This window comes from Crocodylus siamensis, chromosome 2 (assembly GCF_052110815.1).
Source record: "Crocodylus siamensis isolate JL-2025a chromosome 2, ASM5211081v1, whole genome shotgun sequence".
Lineage (NCBI taxonomy): Eukaryota > Metazoa > Chordata > Crocodylia > Crocodylidae > Crocodylus > Crocodylus siamensis.
The window spans coordinates 136,853,564-136,867,418 of NC_143396.1; the positions used below are offsets into that span (position 1 = coordinate 136,853,564).

Here is a 13,855-nt window from a genome sequence, read left to right on the forward strand (position 1 = left end):
ATGGCTCACAGCCACATGTATTAAGCCCCACAGCATTTCAAAATCGTTGTGGGATGCTTTAGTTAAAGCTCATTCAACAAGGTTTAGATAAAGCGCCCCCACAGACTATTTGAAACATGCGGGGTCTTAATACACATGACTGTGAGGTGAAATTAGATTATTTTAATTAAATCATGGAGTAGAGCCAATTAATCGAGTCTGCTTTGGTTCGTTCTAAGTACATCATGAATGAGCACCTCTACAGGCAGCCCCTAAAGTTGTGATGACATGCAGAGTTCAATGGAAACCATTTGTCTAACTTGGAGACAAATAGAGAAATGGCCTTGTGCAGATTGCAGCGTCTGGCTCCACTTACATAATGATGAGGATTTGGAGGGAGTGCACCACACTCACAGCCAGAGAGTAGACGCTGGCCATGCACATTCATATAACAAAGAGCCCCTCACTCCCTGCCCACAGAGTTTATGAGGGAGAACATCATTTAGAATATATTTAAGTTATATATGTGACCCACTGTTTCAGGAAAATACCTGACCCAGCCATTACCTCCCCTGCAGAATTTGTCAGGGTTGTACAATAACAGCCAAGAAAACTTCCCCCAGCCTCCTAGTGACACATTCCCATGGGGGGGGGGGCCTTGAATCTTATGCACATCTTCAATTTAAATCTCACCAGTGCCCAGGTGCTGTTCATGAATCTTTGTTCTGTCTTGTCTTTACATCTATTTCACTAATTTTGTGGTTGTTATGTTTAGTACAGTTATAACAACTAAACTTTTAATTATGCCCATTGCAACTAGCCCTAGGGCCCGGGAATTGGCAATTGCCACCTACCCTAATGATGCCCATTGCAATTTCCTATAATTGATGATAATAGCTGACACTGCTAATTCTTACAGAAGTGTAATAATAAGAATGGAGGGAGAACTCCCTGCTGCCAATGCCCTGTGAATGCCAAAAGCCGGCTCTGAAACACCTGCATTTTCTTCTAAGTGAACCAAGGTACAGTTTCTTTCTTATTTCCCTTTCCTCTGCTCCACAGATTTCTCTTCCTTCCTGTGCTAGGCTTCCAGAGCGATCTCATTTGCCCACATGACTAAGTTGGATCCTGTGATACAGCAGCTTCCCTTGACTTTTCATATCAGTTATCCACCTGCCCTGCCTTACTGTCAGCTTTACTAAGTGACTTTATTTCCTGTCAGCCTCTATATTTGTACCACTGTCATTATTCTGGCTTGGATATGGATCATGGAGCACAATCCTGACCTGGGTGCAGTTATCCCAGGAGAACAATGCTTAGCCCAGAACAGTGTGTTCCTGGGCAGGAATGAATTAAACTGTTTCAGCACGAGGCACCTATATACCAGCAATACTGCATCAGTAGCACGGGCAGTACCAGTATAACCATGTTGGTAAAGTCTAACCTGAGCCATGGGCAAAATTTATTTGTTCTTCAGAATTTCAGTCAGACCTGAATTCTGGGATATGGGCACTGTCACAGGCTGCGGTGTAGAGAGGGTTGTTACATTAGTCATAATGTCCTCACAGTACAAAGAGGGAGTGGACCAGGTTTTGCAGTCCAGACACAGACAAAACCCCACCAAAGATAAGTCCTAGGGTCTAGCTGTGTTACTTCATGGCGTGCCAGCTCCCAAGGAAAAGGGATGTGGTCAGGCACATAGAGTACATGGAAGTATCATTTGGTAATTTCCTGCATGCCTACCTTTTTGGGTCTAATTTCTTCCTTGCCACAGTTGAGTAGAATTGTGTCATTTCCATGTTGCAAAGGGGTGCACCCAGGCACTAGAAACTACCCACCCACCCCACTGCTGCTGCTACTGCTCCTCTTGACCCTCTACACAGCAGTATTGCCCCTCTCACATGGGTAGTCCATCAGAGGAAAATAGCACTGGAGACATGGAGGGTACAGAAACATGTTTTTATCAAGGGACAGGTCAGCAATGTTCTGTCCTCATAAGGATATTGCCCAGTACCTGGATGGTTCTGATGCTGTTCTTCTTGCTCTTCATTCAGGGAAAGCATTTCATTCCTATGAAAAATGACAACCATACTGTGGTGGCATACTTTATCTTCATGGGATTCTCCAATCTTGCAGAGCTGCAGAAACTGCTTTTTGTGGTGTTTTTGTTTCTATATCTGGTCACCCTGACCACAAATGCCACTATAATGACCATAATAAGAATTGACCACACCCTCCACACCCCCATGTATGTATTCCTCTGTGTTTTGTCCTTCTCTGAGACCTGCTACACCTTTGTCATTGTCCCCAAAATGCTGGTAGATTTGCTAGCAGAAAACAAAACCATTTCCTTCCTTGGCTGTGCTGTGCAGATGTATTTTTTTCTTTTCCTGGGGTGCTCTCATTCATTCCTCCTGGCAGCCATGGGTTACGACCGCTATGTGGCCATATGCAACCCTCTGCACTACACAATTCTCATAAGCAAGAAAGCGTGTGCTCAGCTGGTAGCCGCTTGCTGCTTCAGTGGCTTCCTGGTCGCTCAAGTGGTCACCACCCTCGTATTTCGCCTCCCCTTTCACCTACCCAGCAAACTCAACCATTTCTTTTGTGACATCTCCCCAGTCCTCAAGCTGGCTTTTACCCACGCACACTTCAATGATGTCATCATCTTCTTGCTGGGCATTTTTGCCCTCATGCTCCCACTACTGCTGATCCTGGTTTCATACATCTACATCCTCATCACCATCCTGCACATCCCATCGACCACTGGGCGGCGCAAGACTTTCTCCACCTGTGGTGCCCACCTCACCGTAGTGGTTGTGCACTACGGCTGCGCATCCTTCATCTACATGAGGCCCAAGTCCAGCTACTCATCAGATCAGGACACTCTGATCTCAGTAACTTACACCATCCTCACCCCCCTGCTCAACCCCATGATTTACAGCTTGAGGAACAAGGAAGTCAAAATGGCTCTGAAGAAAGCAATTGGAAGAAGCATATTCCCAAAGAAATTTATCCAATAAAGAGGTTAATGCAAACTGGCTCCTCGTTGGATGTTTCTGGTGAACGACAACCACTTCCCAGGTAACATTTTACCTTTCTTGTATACAACCTTCCAACAATTACACTGATTAAACTTAACCTGTGGACACTCAGAAAGAGAGTACATTTGTTTAGCTAAATCCACTTCCAAGGTGGCTTAAGGTAATCTGGAAAAGAGCTCTCTCAGAGTATTACTATGTGAAGATGTTCAGGACTAATCTTTCCAGAATACCTCCTTCCGAGTAAGGGTTTAGGAATAATACCTGCAAACAGCCTCTTTCTAATTCTGTTTGCAAGTCAGTGAGATTTAGCATCTTGGTTGTTCTAAATTCACTTTAGAAAGAAAGCCGCTTCATCTTTGAAATCACTCTGGTGCCTCTAAAAACATTACTAGACATGTTGAGTTTAAATAGTCTTCTAAGAATCTTTACCTGTATGTTTTAAGAAATGGAAGGTGACATTTAACAACTGAATTTAACTATTTATTGAACTATTTTACTATTTTACTAATAGTTACTAATTTAACTCTTAAATGAATTTAACAACTGAATTTAACAACTCTCACTATTTCTGATCTGTCTCCTTACTTTTCCTTTTTGCTCAGACTGGAAGATGTGAGAAAAGGAAAAATTCCATTTCTGAAGTTATATTTAGGGATGTCTCCTACTTTTTCTGGATCTCAGCTTCTCATTGCTAGAGTGGCAATAACAGCACTTCTGTGCATCACACCAGTGCTGCCAGGATAACTTCATGAGTGCTTGGAATGAGTTCAGAGAATCACTTAACAGACTGCAAGGTAGGGACATTAAACACTAGCACAGTGGGGCAGGGTTTGGGTTGCACGGCACTCAGAGAATCATATATTTAAAAATCTTCTTCCCTGCCTTCCTTCCATGATGGGGAATCCTGTTAGCTATCTCTCTATTATGTGGATTTTACCTGAACCCAGGGCCCTATTTAACCACTGAGTGTTTCGTTAAAGTGAAAAATCAAAACCTTGATCTTCCCCAATTGGCTTTTCAAAGAGACATTGCTTACATTTGTCTGGAGCTTCCACTTGCATCATAGCTATTGAATCCACTCAACGTCTGTGTTGGCTTTTTACCAGGTATGCGGTGCCATTCACAAAATCAGTGGAATTGAAAGAAAGTTGTGTACAAGAGAGGTAAAGTGTTACCTGTGAAGTTGCAGCCCCCACCCAACTGCCCTCACCTGCCCAGCCACTGCTCCCCTGGAGACTCCAAGCTCCCCTTCCTTCCTCTGGCTTTTGCTGCCTGCCTCCACCCCAGTGGGCAGGGTAGTGTGATATAGTGTTGCCAGGGGAACTAAGCGTGAGTCTGGGGCCATTTGGGCGCATGATGCAGTGTGGGGGCAGGCACTGTACAGTGGGGGAGAGACAGAGGGGTGGTGCAGTGATGAGGGGCGGTGCAGTGAGCCAGGAGTATCTACATAGTGTTTAGCCCCACAACCACTTAGCCCCAATTAGACCATGGTAGAGTATTAAACACTGGCATGGATGATCGGACATTCCTATGAAAGATGCTAAATCCTTCATATAAACTAATATATCAGTAACCTTTTGATAAGCCAAACAGACTGAGCTCTAAGACTCACTAAAAGGCATTTTGTCTGACTCTTAAATCATGAGGCTGTTCTCTGTATCCTCTCCATTTTTTCAATGTGCCATATAAATACAGCCACCAGAGCTATACGCAGTGTAGCAGTACAGGCAGTCCTCAGACATACGACATAATTGGCTCCTAAAAACCACATAAATTTAGGACTGGACCCAATGATCTTCTGAGGTCCTCTCCTTGGAATGAATCTGTGAATCAGGCTCAGTATTGCACACCATTCTGCTTTAGATTATTTAAACTGAGCATGTCTGGCGAAGTTTTTAGAGGCACCAGAGTGATTTCAAAGATGATGTGGCTTTCTTTCTAAAATGACTTCAGAACAACCAAGATTCTGATTTCACGGACTTGCAAACAGAATGAGAAAAGAGCTGTTTGCAGGTATTATTCCTAAACCCCCACTCAGAAAGAGGTATTCTGGAAAGGTTGGTCCTGAACATCTTCTCATGGGAACGCTCTTCTTCCAAAATGAGAGAGCTCTTCTCCAGATTACCTTAAACCACCTTAGAGGTGGATTTAGCTAAACAAAGGTAGTGTCTTTCTGAGTGTCCACACCAAGTTCATTTTAACCTGTAGACAAGCTGTTGGTCATTTTTGTATGTGTAACCCTGTAAGACGTGTTCTGAACAAAGGGCTGTCCTATCCCTGGCTATTCTTGTGGACTAGAACTGCACAAGGCCCATGTGTAGCTTAACATTCATTTGCCAGTATTTTGTCAGAAATGTTGGGGGTGAAGATGACCAAGACTCTGCCCAGTCCCTGCCTTCACACTCATGCACTTTAAGGTTAGAAGGGACCATTATGAGCTGACATCCTGTATAACGCAAGACAGAGAATTTCACCCAGTTAACCCTGTGTTGAGCCTAAGAACTTTTGTTTCACTACAGCATCTTCCAAAAATACCACCGACCTGAATTCAAAGACTTCAAGAGATGGAGAAATCATCACTTCCCTTGGGAGTTCATGCCCATAACTATAAATATGCTCTATTTAAAAATGTTGATTTATTTCTCCTTTGACTTTGTCTGCTTTAACTTCCAGAGGTTGTTTCTTTCTTACTCAGCCTTTTTCTGCTACATAAGACGTGCCATAGTGGGTCATACCAGTGGTTCGTCTAGTCCAGTGGTGTCAAAGTCATCTGGCCCTGTGGGCTGGATGCATGGTGGGGCCAGTCCAAAGGCTGGATTGGGTCCAAGGACCCCCTCTGTTCCCCTCTCCCCTCCCATTCCCACAGAATACCTGATCTGGCGGCTGCTCCAGACAATCTGGGGCCTGCAACTGCATATAGTGTCTGTGAACATCACACACAGCTCGGGTCCTGGACCAGCGGGACTGTGTGCCATGTGCAGCGAGTGTCTTAGAGTGAATGCTGCATGGACAGGGTCTGGCCAAAGCAGTCACTGCATGCAGCATGGCTGCCACTCCAGTCAGACCATCTATACAGGTATACTGGTGGAGGTGGGTCCATGGGCTTGATCCAGCCTGGGAACCAGCCCTGCACCACAGATGCATGCTATGTCCCCTGAGGATCTGATCCAATCCAGAGGTAGCACCATGGGCAAGATTATAAGGCTTCACATGCCAAATATGACCCACCAGCTGGATATTTGACACCCCCAATCTAGCCCATCCTGTGTCCAATGGTGACAGGAGTGGATGCTTTAGAGGGAAAGCACTGAACAGGAAATGTCTAGAGTGATCTGTCCCCTATCATACCCTCCCTCGCATCCACCGTCGTTGGTTTAGAGATTCCAAAGGAGGCATCCCTGACTGCTCTACTTAATAACTATTAATAGAGCTATCACCTGTGAACTTGCCTAATCCCTTGTTTTGAACCTGGCTCTGCTATCTGCTTCTACAACCTCCTGTGATAATGAGTACTACAAATGAACTATGTGCTGTGTAAAAAAAGTATGTTCCCTTGCTAGTTTTAATCCTGTCTCCTGCTAATTTCAGTGGGAGCCCCCTACACCCAGTATTCTGGGACTGGATGAATACCAGTTCCCTATTCACTTTGTCCATACCCTTCCTGATTTTATAGATACCTATCATGTCTCCCCTCAGTCTTCTCCTTTCCAGAATGAAGAACCCTAGCCTTTTTAGTCTCTCCTTGCATGGTGCCTGCTCCATATTCCTGATTATCTTGGTCATCTTTCTTGGTACCTTTTCTAATTCTACAACCTTTTTGAGATGGGGAGACCAGAACTACACACAGTATTCAGGATGTGGGTGTACCATCAATTTGCATGGTGGCATAATGATATTTTCCATTTTGTTTTCAACTCCACTCTTAATAGTACTGTAAATTCTCTTAGTTTCTGCATTTTGCTGCTGCATTTTGCTAGATTAATGAGCCCTCTAGTATCAAGTATTTTCTTCCCATAAAGGTACTCTAGCAGGCGCTGGTCTGAGGGGTGGCTGTGACACTCCCTGGTGGATGCTTGGCCTCTGCTCTGCCTTCATTTCTCAGGCTTGCTCCCCTTCACCTCACCTGCCATGTCTTGTTGTTAGTAGATTTTTGGAAAGAGAGGCTGTGCCCCAGGGATCCCTGATCCCATACTGTTGTTTGTGTGTGGCTACTCAGTGCCTTAAGGACTTATTATGTGGCTCCAACTTCCCCTTACATCAGGCCCATGCCTCACAGATGTTATTGATCATGCTCTATTTTGCATCCAGTAAGTGTCTCTACCCAGGGGCACCTAGTGTCCCAGGTCCCTATGTCACATCCATTAAACTCATAGCCTGGGCACCTGGTGTCTCAGGTCTCTGTCTCTTTTTAACTGTCCTTTTCTCCTTAACTATACTCAGCTCCTCTGGGCATGCCAGTGCCTCAAGCCTGCCTCAGGCTCTCTGGCCCTGCTCCTCAGCCTTTGGTCCCAACCCTGGGGACCCTGGCCCAGCTCCCAGGCCAACTGAGACCACCACCACCCCTTGTCTCAGTTTCTAAAACACTAGACCCTTCCTCAGCTCTAAGGTTGCCTTCTCTCAACCCCTGGACATGCAGATCTCCCTCTGTCTACTGCTTGCTCAGGAGCTCCTTCCCTGTCATCAGCTGGGGTGAGAGGGCCTGCCTCAGCTCTGGCCCAGGCCTTACATCCCAGTTAAGCCTCCCCCCTTCCGGTCAGGTGCTCCCCTGCCTGCTGACTCCGCTCCTTCCAGACCTTCTCCCTGCTTCCAGCGCCTGTGGCAGTTACTTACACAGAGCAATCACATTGCTTCTCAGTCAGCATTTTGATTAACTAAATTGAATGAACTCATTAGACCACTCACTGTAAAACATTTTGTCCACCTTCAGAACAATTTGTCTCAATCTTTTCTGTACCTCCTCAGCGTTGTAACCTCTTCTTAAAAATGTGGACACTAGAATTGGATACAGTCCCCCTGTCTCCGTCTTACTAGTACAGAGGTTAAATCACCTCCCTGCTCCAGCTCACTGCCCCTGTCTATACACCCACGCATCACATTAACCCTTTCCACTATGGCAATTTTTTGGAAGCTCATGTAGAGTTGTCTGTTATGATGACCTTGTAGTCCAGTTCAGTGTGCCTACTTTCCATTAGGGAGGAAGGCCCTGCCTCCCTTTTCCCACATGAGCCTATACTAAGACATGTTTGCTTGAATTGGCCTTGGTTATCAGCTGATCCAGACTGCTTCTCCGTTCTTGGCAGTATTTATCCCTTTGCCAATCCCATGAGAGATGCTCACGAGAGATGCCCATGAGAGATCCCATGAGTGATGAGTGCCCCTGGCAGAGACTTTTTGAGACCTATCAGGTTGCTAGTTCTCAATCCACTCTTCATTTAATAAAGTAACGCTTTGTTAATAGTGTGCCATTTTCTTAATCAGAATGATCTGTGATACCAAGTCTAATGCTCTACCACAGTCTAAGTCAGGGCTGTCCATCTTCTAAGTCCCTGGGGGGGCAAAGTTGTGCAGATACCCTTGCCTCATTACTCTGGCCCTCATCACTGCACCAACACCACCCTTTCCCCTGCTGCACGGTGTCCCTGCCACTCCTGCACTGCACCATGTACCCACATGGTCCCAGGCTCCCCCTGGCCACACCACACTTCACTACCCTGCCCCCTGGGGTGGAGGCAGGCAGCAAAACCAGAGGAAAGAAGGGGAGCTTGAAGACTCCAGGGGAGCAGAGGCTGGGAAGTGTGGTGGGGAGGGGCCAACTGCAATTTATCTTTTCACAAGCTATATGCAGCTCCTAGGCTGCCAGTTCCACAGCCTTGGTCTAAGCATATTGCCTCTGTGTTTACGCTTTCTGACCAAACTTCTGATTTTATCAATGGACACCTGCTGTGTTGAACAAGACATTTTTTTCATAGAAAACCCTGTTGACCAGCTTTCTGCCTTTGCCAGTTGAGCATGTCTAGAGAAAGCCAGTCAGTAACAGCCATTACCCTGTTCACTTTTCCCTGACAATTAGCACTGGTGACTGCAGAACACAGCGTGATTGTAGAAGTGGAAAATCAGGAAACTGTCTTAGTTTGTGATGCAAGTCATGTCAGTGTATTCCTGTAATGGTAGACACTGAGTCCCTTGTGAGACAGCAGGGATACGCCTCTGCATGTCTACAAAGTACCTCACACATTGTGGACATGGTCACAAGCTCCCCATCATCATCATAGTGGAGCTAATCATAAATATGCTCTTGGTTGTAAATGGAAATTTAGGTTTTTTAACAACAGATTTTCTTTCTTTGTGAAAAGCACCCGCTTTCTGCAGCAACCTTGGACAGTTCATTGAAAGATCAAAAAAAAAAGCCAAAACTTCCAGCACCTTGATCTCTTTAGGCACCTATATAACTTGCCTGGTTTCACAGGTGCTGAACACCCACAGCTCCTTCACCAGCAGTGGGAGTGACCAGTACTCAGAATATGCAAGGACTGGACCACTCAAGGGTTTGGATTATGGATTTTGCTGTCCAACTTCAGGCTCTTGGTGAAGAACCTGTGGCACTTGTCTCTCGGGGCTTCTCTTTCTCCACCTCAGTAGTATAACTAGGGCAGGACAAGAGCAACATCAGCACCAGATGCTGATTTAGAGGGAGCTCTGGGTTGGCCCCCATCCCCCAGGAGTCCTTTTCATGGCAGGGGTGACACTGAGAAACCCAACCATAGGGAGCCAGGCAGGTGTAGCCCCATGGCCCATAGGGTATCTGTGGGGGATGGGGGTGAGCAAGGGAATGGAATCCCCACCCCAACAAGGCTCTGTCATAGGAGGCACATAGGAGCCCTGTTCCCAGAAGCATATCTTGGAGGAAAGAGTGAGCAAATGGGGCACCAGGATGGCCCCTATGGAGTCCATGCCAGCTGGGATACTGCAGCAACCTAAGTTCACATTGCTGCAGCTTGAGCTGTAGCAGCTGCTACCTGAACACAGAGAGCAGGGGCAGGTAAGATTCCATTCAGCATAACTGAACCCCTAGTCCCCTTACCTGTGTCCTGAGCACTGACATACCTCACTGTGCCTCTGTTCCACTTGTAAGAAAGCAAGAAGGCTCTCCCCTCTGCTTCACAAAGCTAGCCAAGCTGAACCTCCCTCCTTTGTGCCCCTTTTCATCTCTTCACTCTCCTAAGGGGAGGCACTGGTATTGCAGGTCCCTGCACCTGGATGCCATTGGCTCAGGCTGTCGCTAGATAGCAAGGTCCTTCTGAACCAGTGAGGAAGGCAGCCCTGGCTTGCTGTGCTCCTAGTAGCAGAAGGAAAGGCACTGGCTTTCCCTGCTTCTACAGCAGGTTTGTTCCAGCATAAGCACTGGTGGTAGACGCATCAAACTCACCATCACTGCCTGGGCCTGTTTCACCAGGTCAAGGAGGGACTGCAGGAGCCAGGCTGACAGAGTAGCCATGATGCATAATTGGGTCAGGGCAGTTCTGGCAAAGAAAGCATTCACTGCTCCCTTAGGAGGACAATGATGCAGCTGCTTTGTGCCTGTTTCCACAGTGATCCCTGAGACATTGGACCTGCTTTATACAATGTCTCCAGAAGCTACCTAGGAGTAGACCCCCAGCTCTCCCCATTTCAACACAAACAGATACTGACATATAGTTCTGCTGTGCCAGAATCTCTTCCATGCATAATGAACGGGGTTCTAACTCTGTTCAAATGGCCATATATTCTCCAGAGCTTTGTTGGGGCATGCTCTTTTTCAAAGGAGAAGCGGTACCACACTATAAATCACAAATATATATGTTTGTTCTCAAGTCCAGGAGGAAGAAAGAAGCAAATCTAAATACTTCTTAGAAAAGATAAAGGGAGAACAGTGATATTATTATGGTGTGGGGGGAGGGGTCTACTGCAGACCAGCTAGTCAGGAAGAAGACATGGATGAGACACTTTTGTCCCAATAGCTTACTAGTTGGTATACTTGCCTCGGAAGTTAGGGACCTTGGCCAGATGTGGTTTGAATGTTTATCTTTCTGATTTCCAAGCACAGGACTGTAACCACTATGCCACAGACCAGGCACTACCCAGAGACTCCCCAGCATTCCTTTTGAAGCTGACCCCCTGAGCAGCCAAGAGTGTAAAGTGTGTAGTGCTAGAAAGAAAAGCAAAAGCCAGGGTGTGTGCAGCTCAGTGAGATGACTGTTGGGTTAGAAAGGTGCAGGCCTCAAACTTTCCCACTGTGTTGTGCTCCATTTAGTTTATCCAATGAGTATTAGACACAAAGCACAGTGGCTCAGCCTCAAACAGTGCACTGGAAGAGTGTCCAGATAATGCTTGACCTACAGGGTAGTGGTGAGAACCCTGCACTAGGAATTCAAAGAAATGCTAATTCAAGATGAGAGGGATGAAAGGCTATAACCCAGGTATCTCACTTGCTCCATGAGTTCCCTAGCCTTTCAGCTGTTAGGGTAAAACATGGAAGGACCATGTTTTTCAGTATTTAAGCTCAAGTATATGCACACATAGCCACATATATGCCCAGTCAATCCATAGTTTTCCTGTGGAACTATATACACACACACACACACACACACACACACACACACACAATACATAATATAAGATATAAACAGTGGGGGTGGCAAGTGCCCAGAGTATGGAGCCAGCGGCACATGGCAGCTGCAGCAAAGCTGGTGGCATGTGGTGGCACTGACCCAGCCCATTCAGCGTGGCTCACTAGCCCAGCTTTGCACCAGAGCAGGAGGTGCAGCTCAGGGAGGCATGGCTCCTGTACAAACGCATGCTAGCTGTGCGGCCCGGGTTGGGTCAAGTCAGGCCTGTCACAGGTCACATTTTCCATGAGGCCCAGGCACGCAGCTAGCATGCATTTTCACAGGAGCCACATCTCCCAGAGCTGTGCGTCCTGCTCTGGTGCAAAGCTGGACTAGTGAGCTGCGCCAGGCTGAGTCCCCCCACATGCCTCCTCCCTGCAGGCACTGCAGGGCAAGCAGCACTGCTGCTGGAGACAGGACCTAATGTAGCATGCAGGGACAGCACACCAAGCCAAGCCAGGTCCTGCTGGCACTGGGGCCATTTGTGCTGCCAGGCCAGGCTGGTTCCATGGTGACAGGACCTGGCTTGGCTTAGTGTGCTGTCCCTACACACTGTGCCAGGTTCTGCTGCCATGAAACCAGCCCAGGCTGATGGTGCAAGTGGCTCCAGTGCCAGCAAGACCCAGCTCAGCGTGATACTCGACGTTAGTCAGGAGCTTGACCAGGAGTTCACCAGGGAATTGGCTGAGGCCACATGTTCCCAGTCCATGGTTGTCATGGGAGACTTCAATTACCCAGACATCTCGTGGGAAGAGTGCTTGGCTAAATCCGAGTAGTCACAAAGCTTCCTCTCATGTGTGGATGACCTCTATCTGACACAAGAACCCTACAGGCCTATGAGAGGTGAAGCACTGCTCAACCTGGTACTGGTAACGAGGGAGGACCTAATCAGCAACCTAACAATTGATAGGAAGCTGGGTGACAGCAACCACGACAGTGGCTGACAGTGATCACCTTCACCATCTGCTGCAAAGCTGGGAAAACAGTCAGCAATACAGAAGTCCTCGACTTCAGGAAAGCTGGCTTTGAGAAGCTCAGGAGGCTTGTCAGTGAGGCCCTAAGGGACCATGATCGAAAGGGAGGGGAGTTCAGGAAGAGTGGTTGCTCCTCAATGAAGCAATCCTTGATGCACAAACTAATGCTATTCTGTCTCAGAGGAAAGGCAGCAAAAGCAGCCCCCTTGGCTCTCCAGGGAACTAGCGGACCTCCTGCAGCTAAAAAGAAAGGCCTGCAAAGGATGAAGGACGGGATCCACCTCCAGTGAGGAATATTCTGCAATGTCCTGAACCTGCAGAGAATGAACAAGGAAAGCCAAAGCTGTGACTGAACACCAACTAGATACAAGTATCAAGGACAATAAAAAATCCTTTTTTTAGATATGCAGGGAGACAGAGGAAAAGCAAAGGCAACATTAGACCTCTGCTAAACCATAATGGACAACTGATGACTGATGCCCAGGAAAAAGCCAACCTACTAAATGGGTACCTTGCATCGGTCTTTCACCAGTCCCATGAGACACCTCCACCCATCACAGGACAGGGAGGCCCGAGTGAGGGAGATCCCCTGCCTTCCATCAATGCTGAACTCATGAAGGAACACCTTGAGAGGCTGGACACCTTCAAGTCAGCCAGCCCTGACACTCTGCACCCCAGGGTACTCAAGGAGCTGGCAAGCGTCATAGCTCAGCCCCTGGCACGGATCTTTGAGAACTCCTGGTACTCTGGTGAAGTGCCTGAAGACTGAAAGAAGGCGTATGTGGTGCCTGTCTTCAAGAAAGGGAGGAAAGTCTGGCAAACTACAGGCCCATCAGCCTGACCTCTATCCCTGGGAAGGTCTTAGAAAAGATTATCAAAGAGGCCATTCTTAACGGACTGGCCGATGGCAACTTCCTGAGAGATAACCAGCATGGATTTGTTGTGGGTAGGTCTTGCTTGACCAATCTTATTTCCTTTCATGACCAGGTGACCTATCACCTGGAGAAGGGAGAAGAGATTGATGTCATATATCCTGACTTTAAAAAAGCCTCTGATCTGGTATCCCATGATTACCTCTTGGCAAAACTGGCCAACTGCAGCTTCAGGTCCACCATGAACTGATGGCTGGGGAATTGGCTCTGTGGTTGGACCCAGAGGGTGGTGGTCGACAGAAGTCAATCGTCATTGTGCCCTCTGACCAGTGGGGTCCCTC

At 47.2% G+C, this 13,855-nt stretch overlaps 1 protein-coding gene across 1 annotated transcript; it reads left to right on the forward strand.

Annotated features, from left to right (window-relative positions):
• Positions 1–2,051: 2,051 nt before the first annotated feature.
• LOC149870808 (olfactory receptor 10K1-like) lies at positions 2,052–3,002 on the forward strand. The gene has a single exon (XM_090034754.1). It carries the CDS (start codon positions 2,052–2,054, stop codon positions 3,000–3,002), a length of 951 nt encoding a protein of 316 aa, XP_089890880.1.
• The last annotated feature ends 10,853 nt before the right edge of the window (positions 3,003–13,855 follow it).

Excerpts from the sequence above, each read along its gene's own strand:
- LOC149870808 (XM_090034754.1), top strand. The coding sequence starts at position 2,052 with ATGAAAAATGACAACCATACTGTGGTGGCATACTTTATCTTCATGGGA.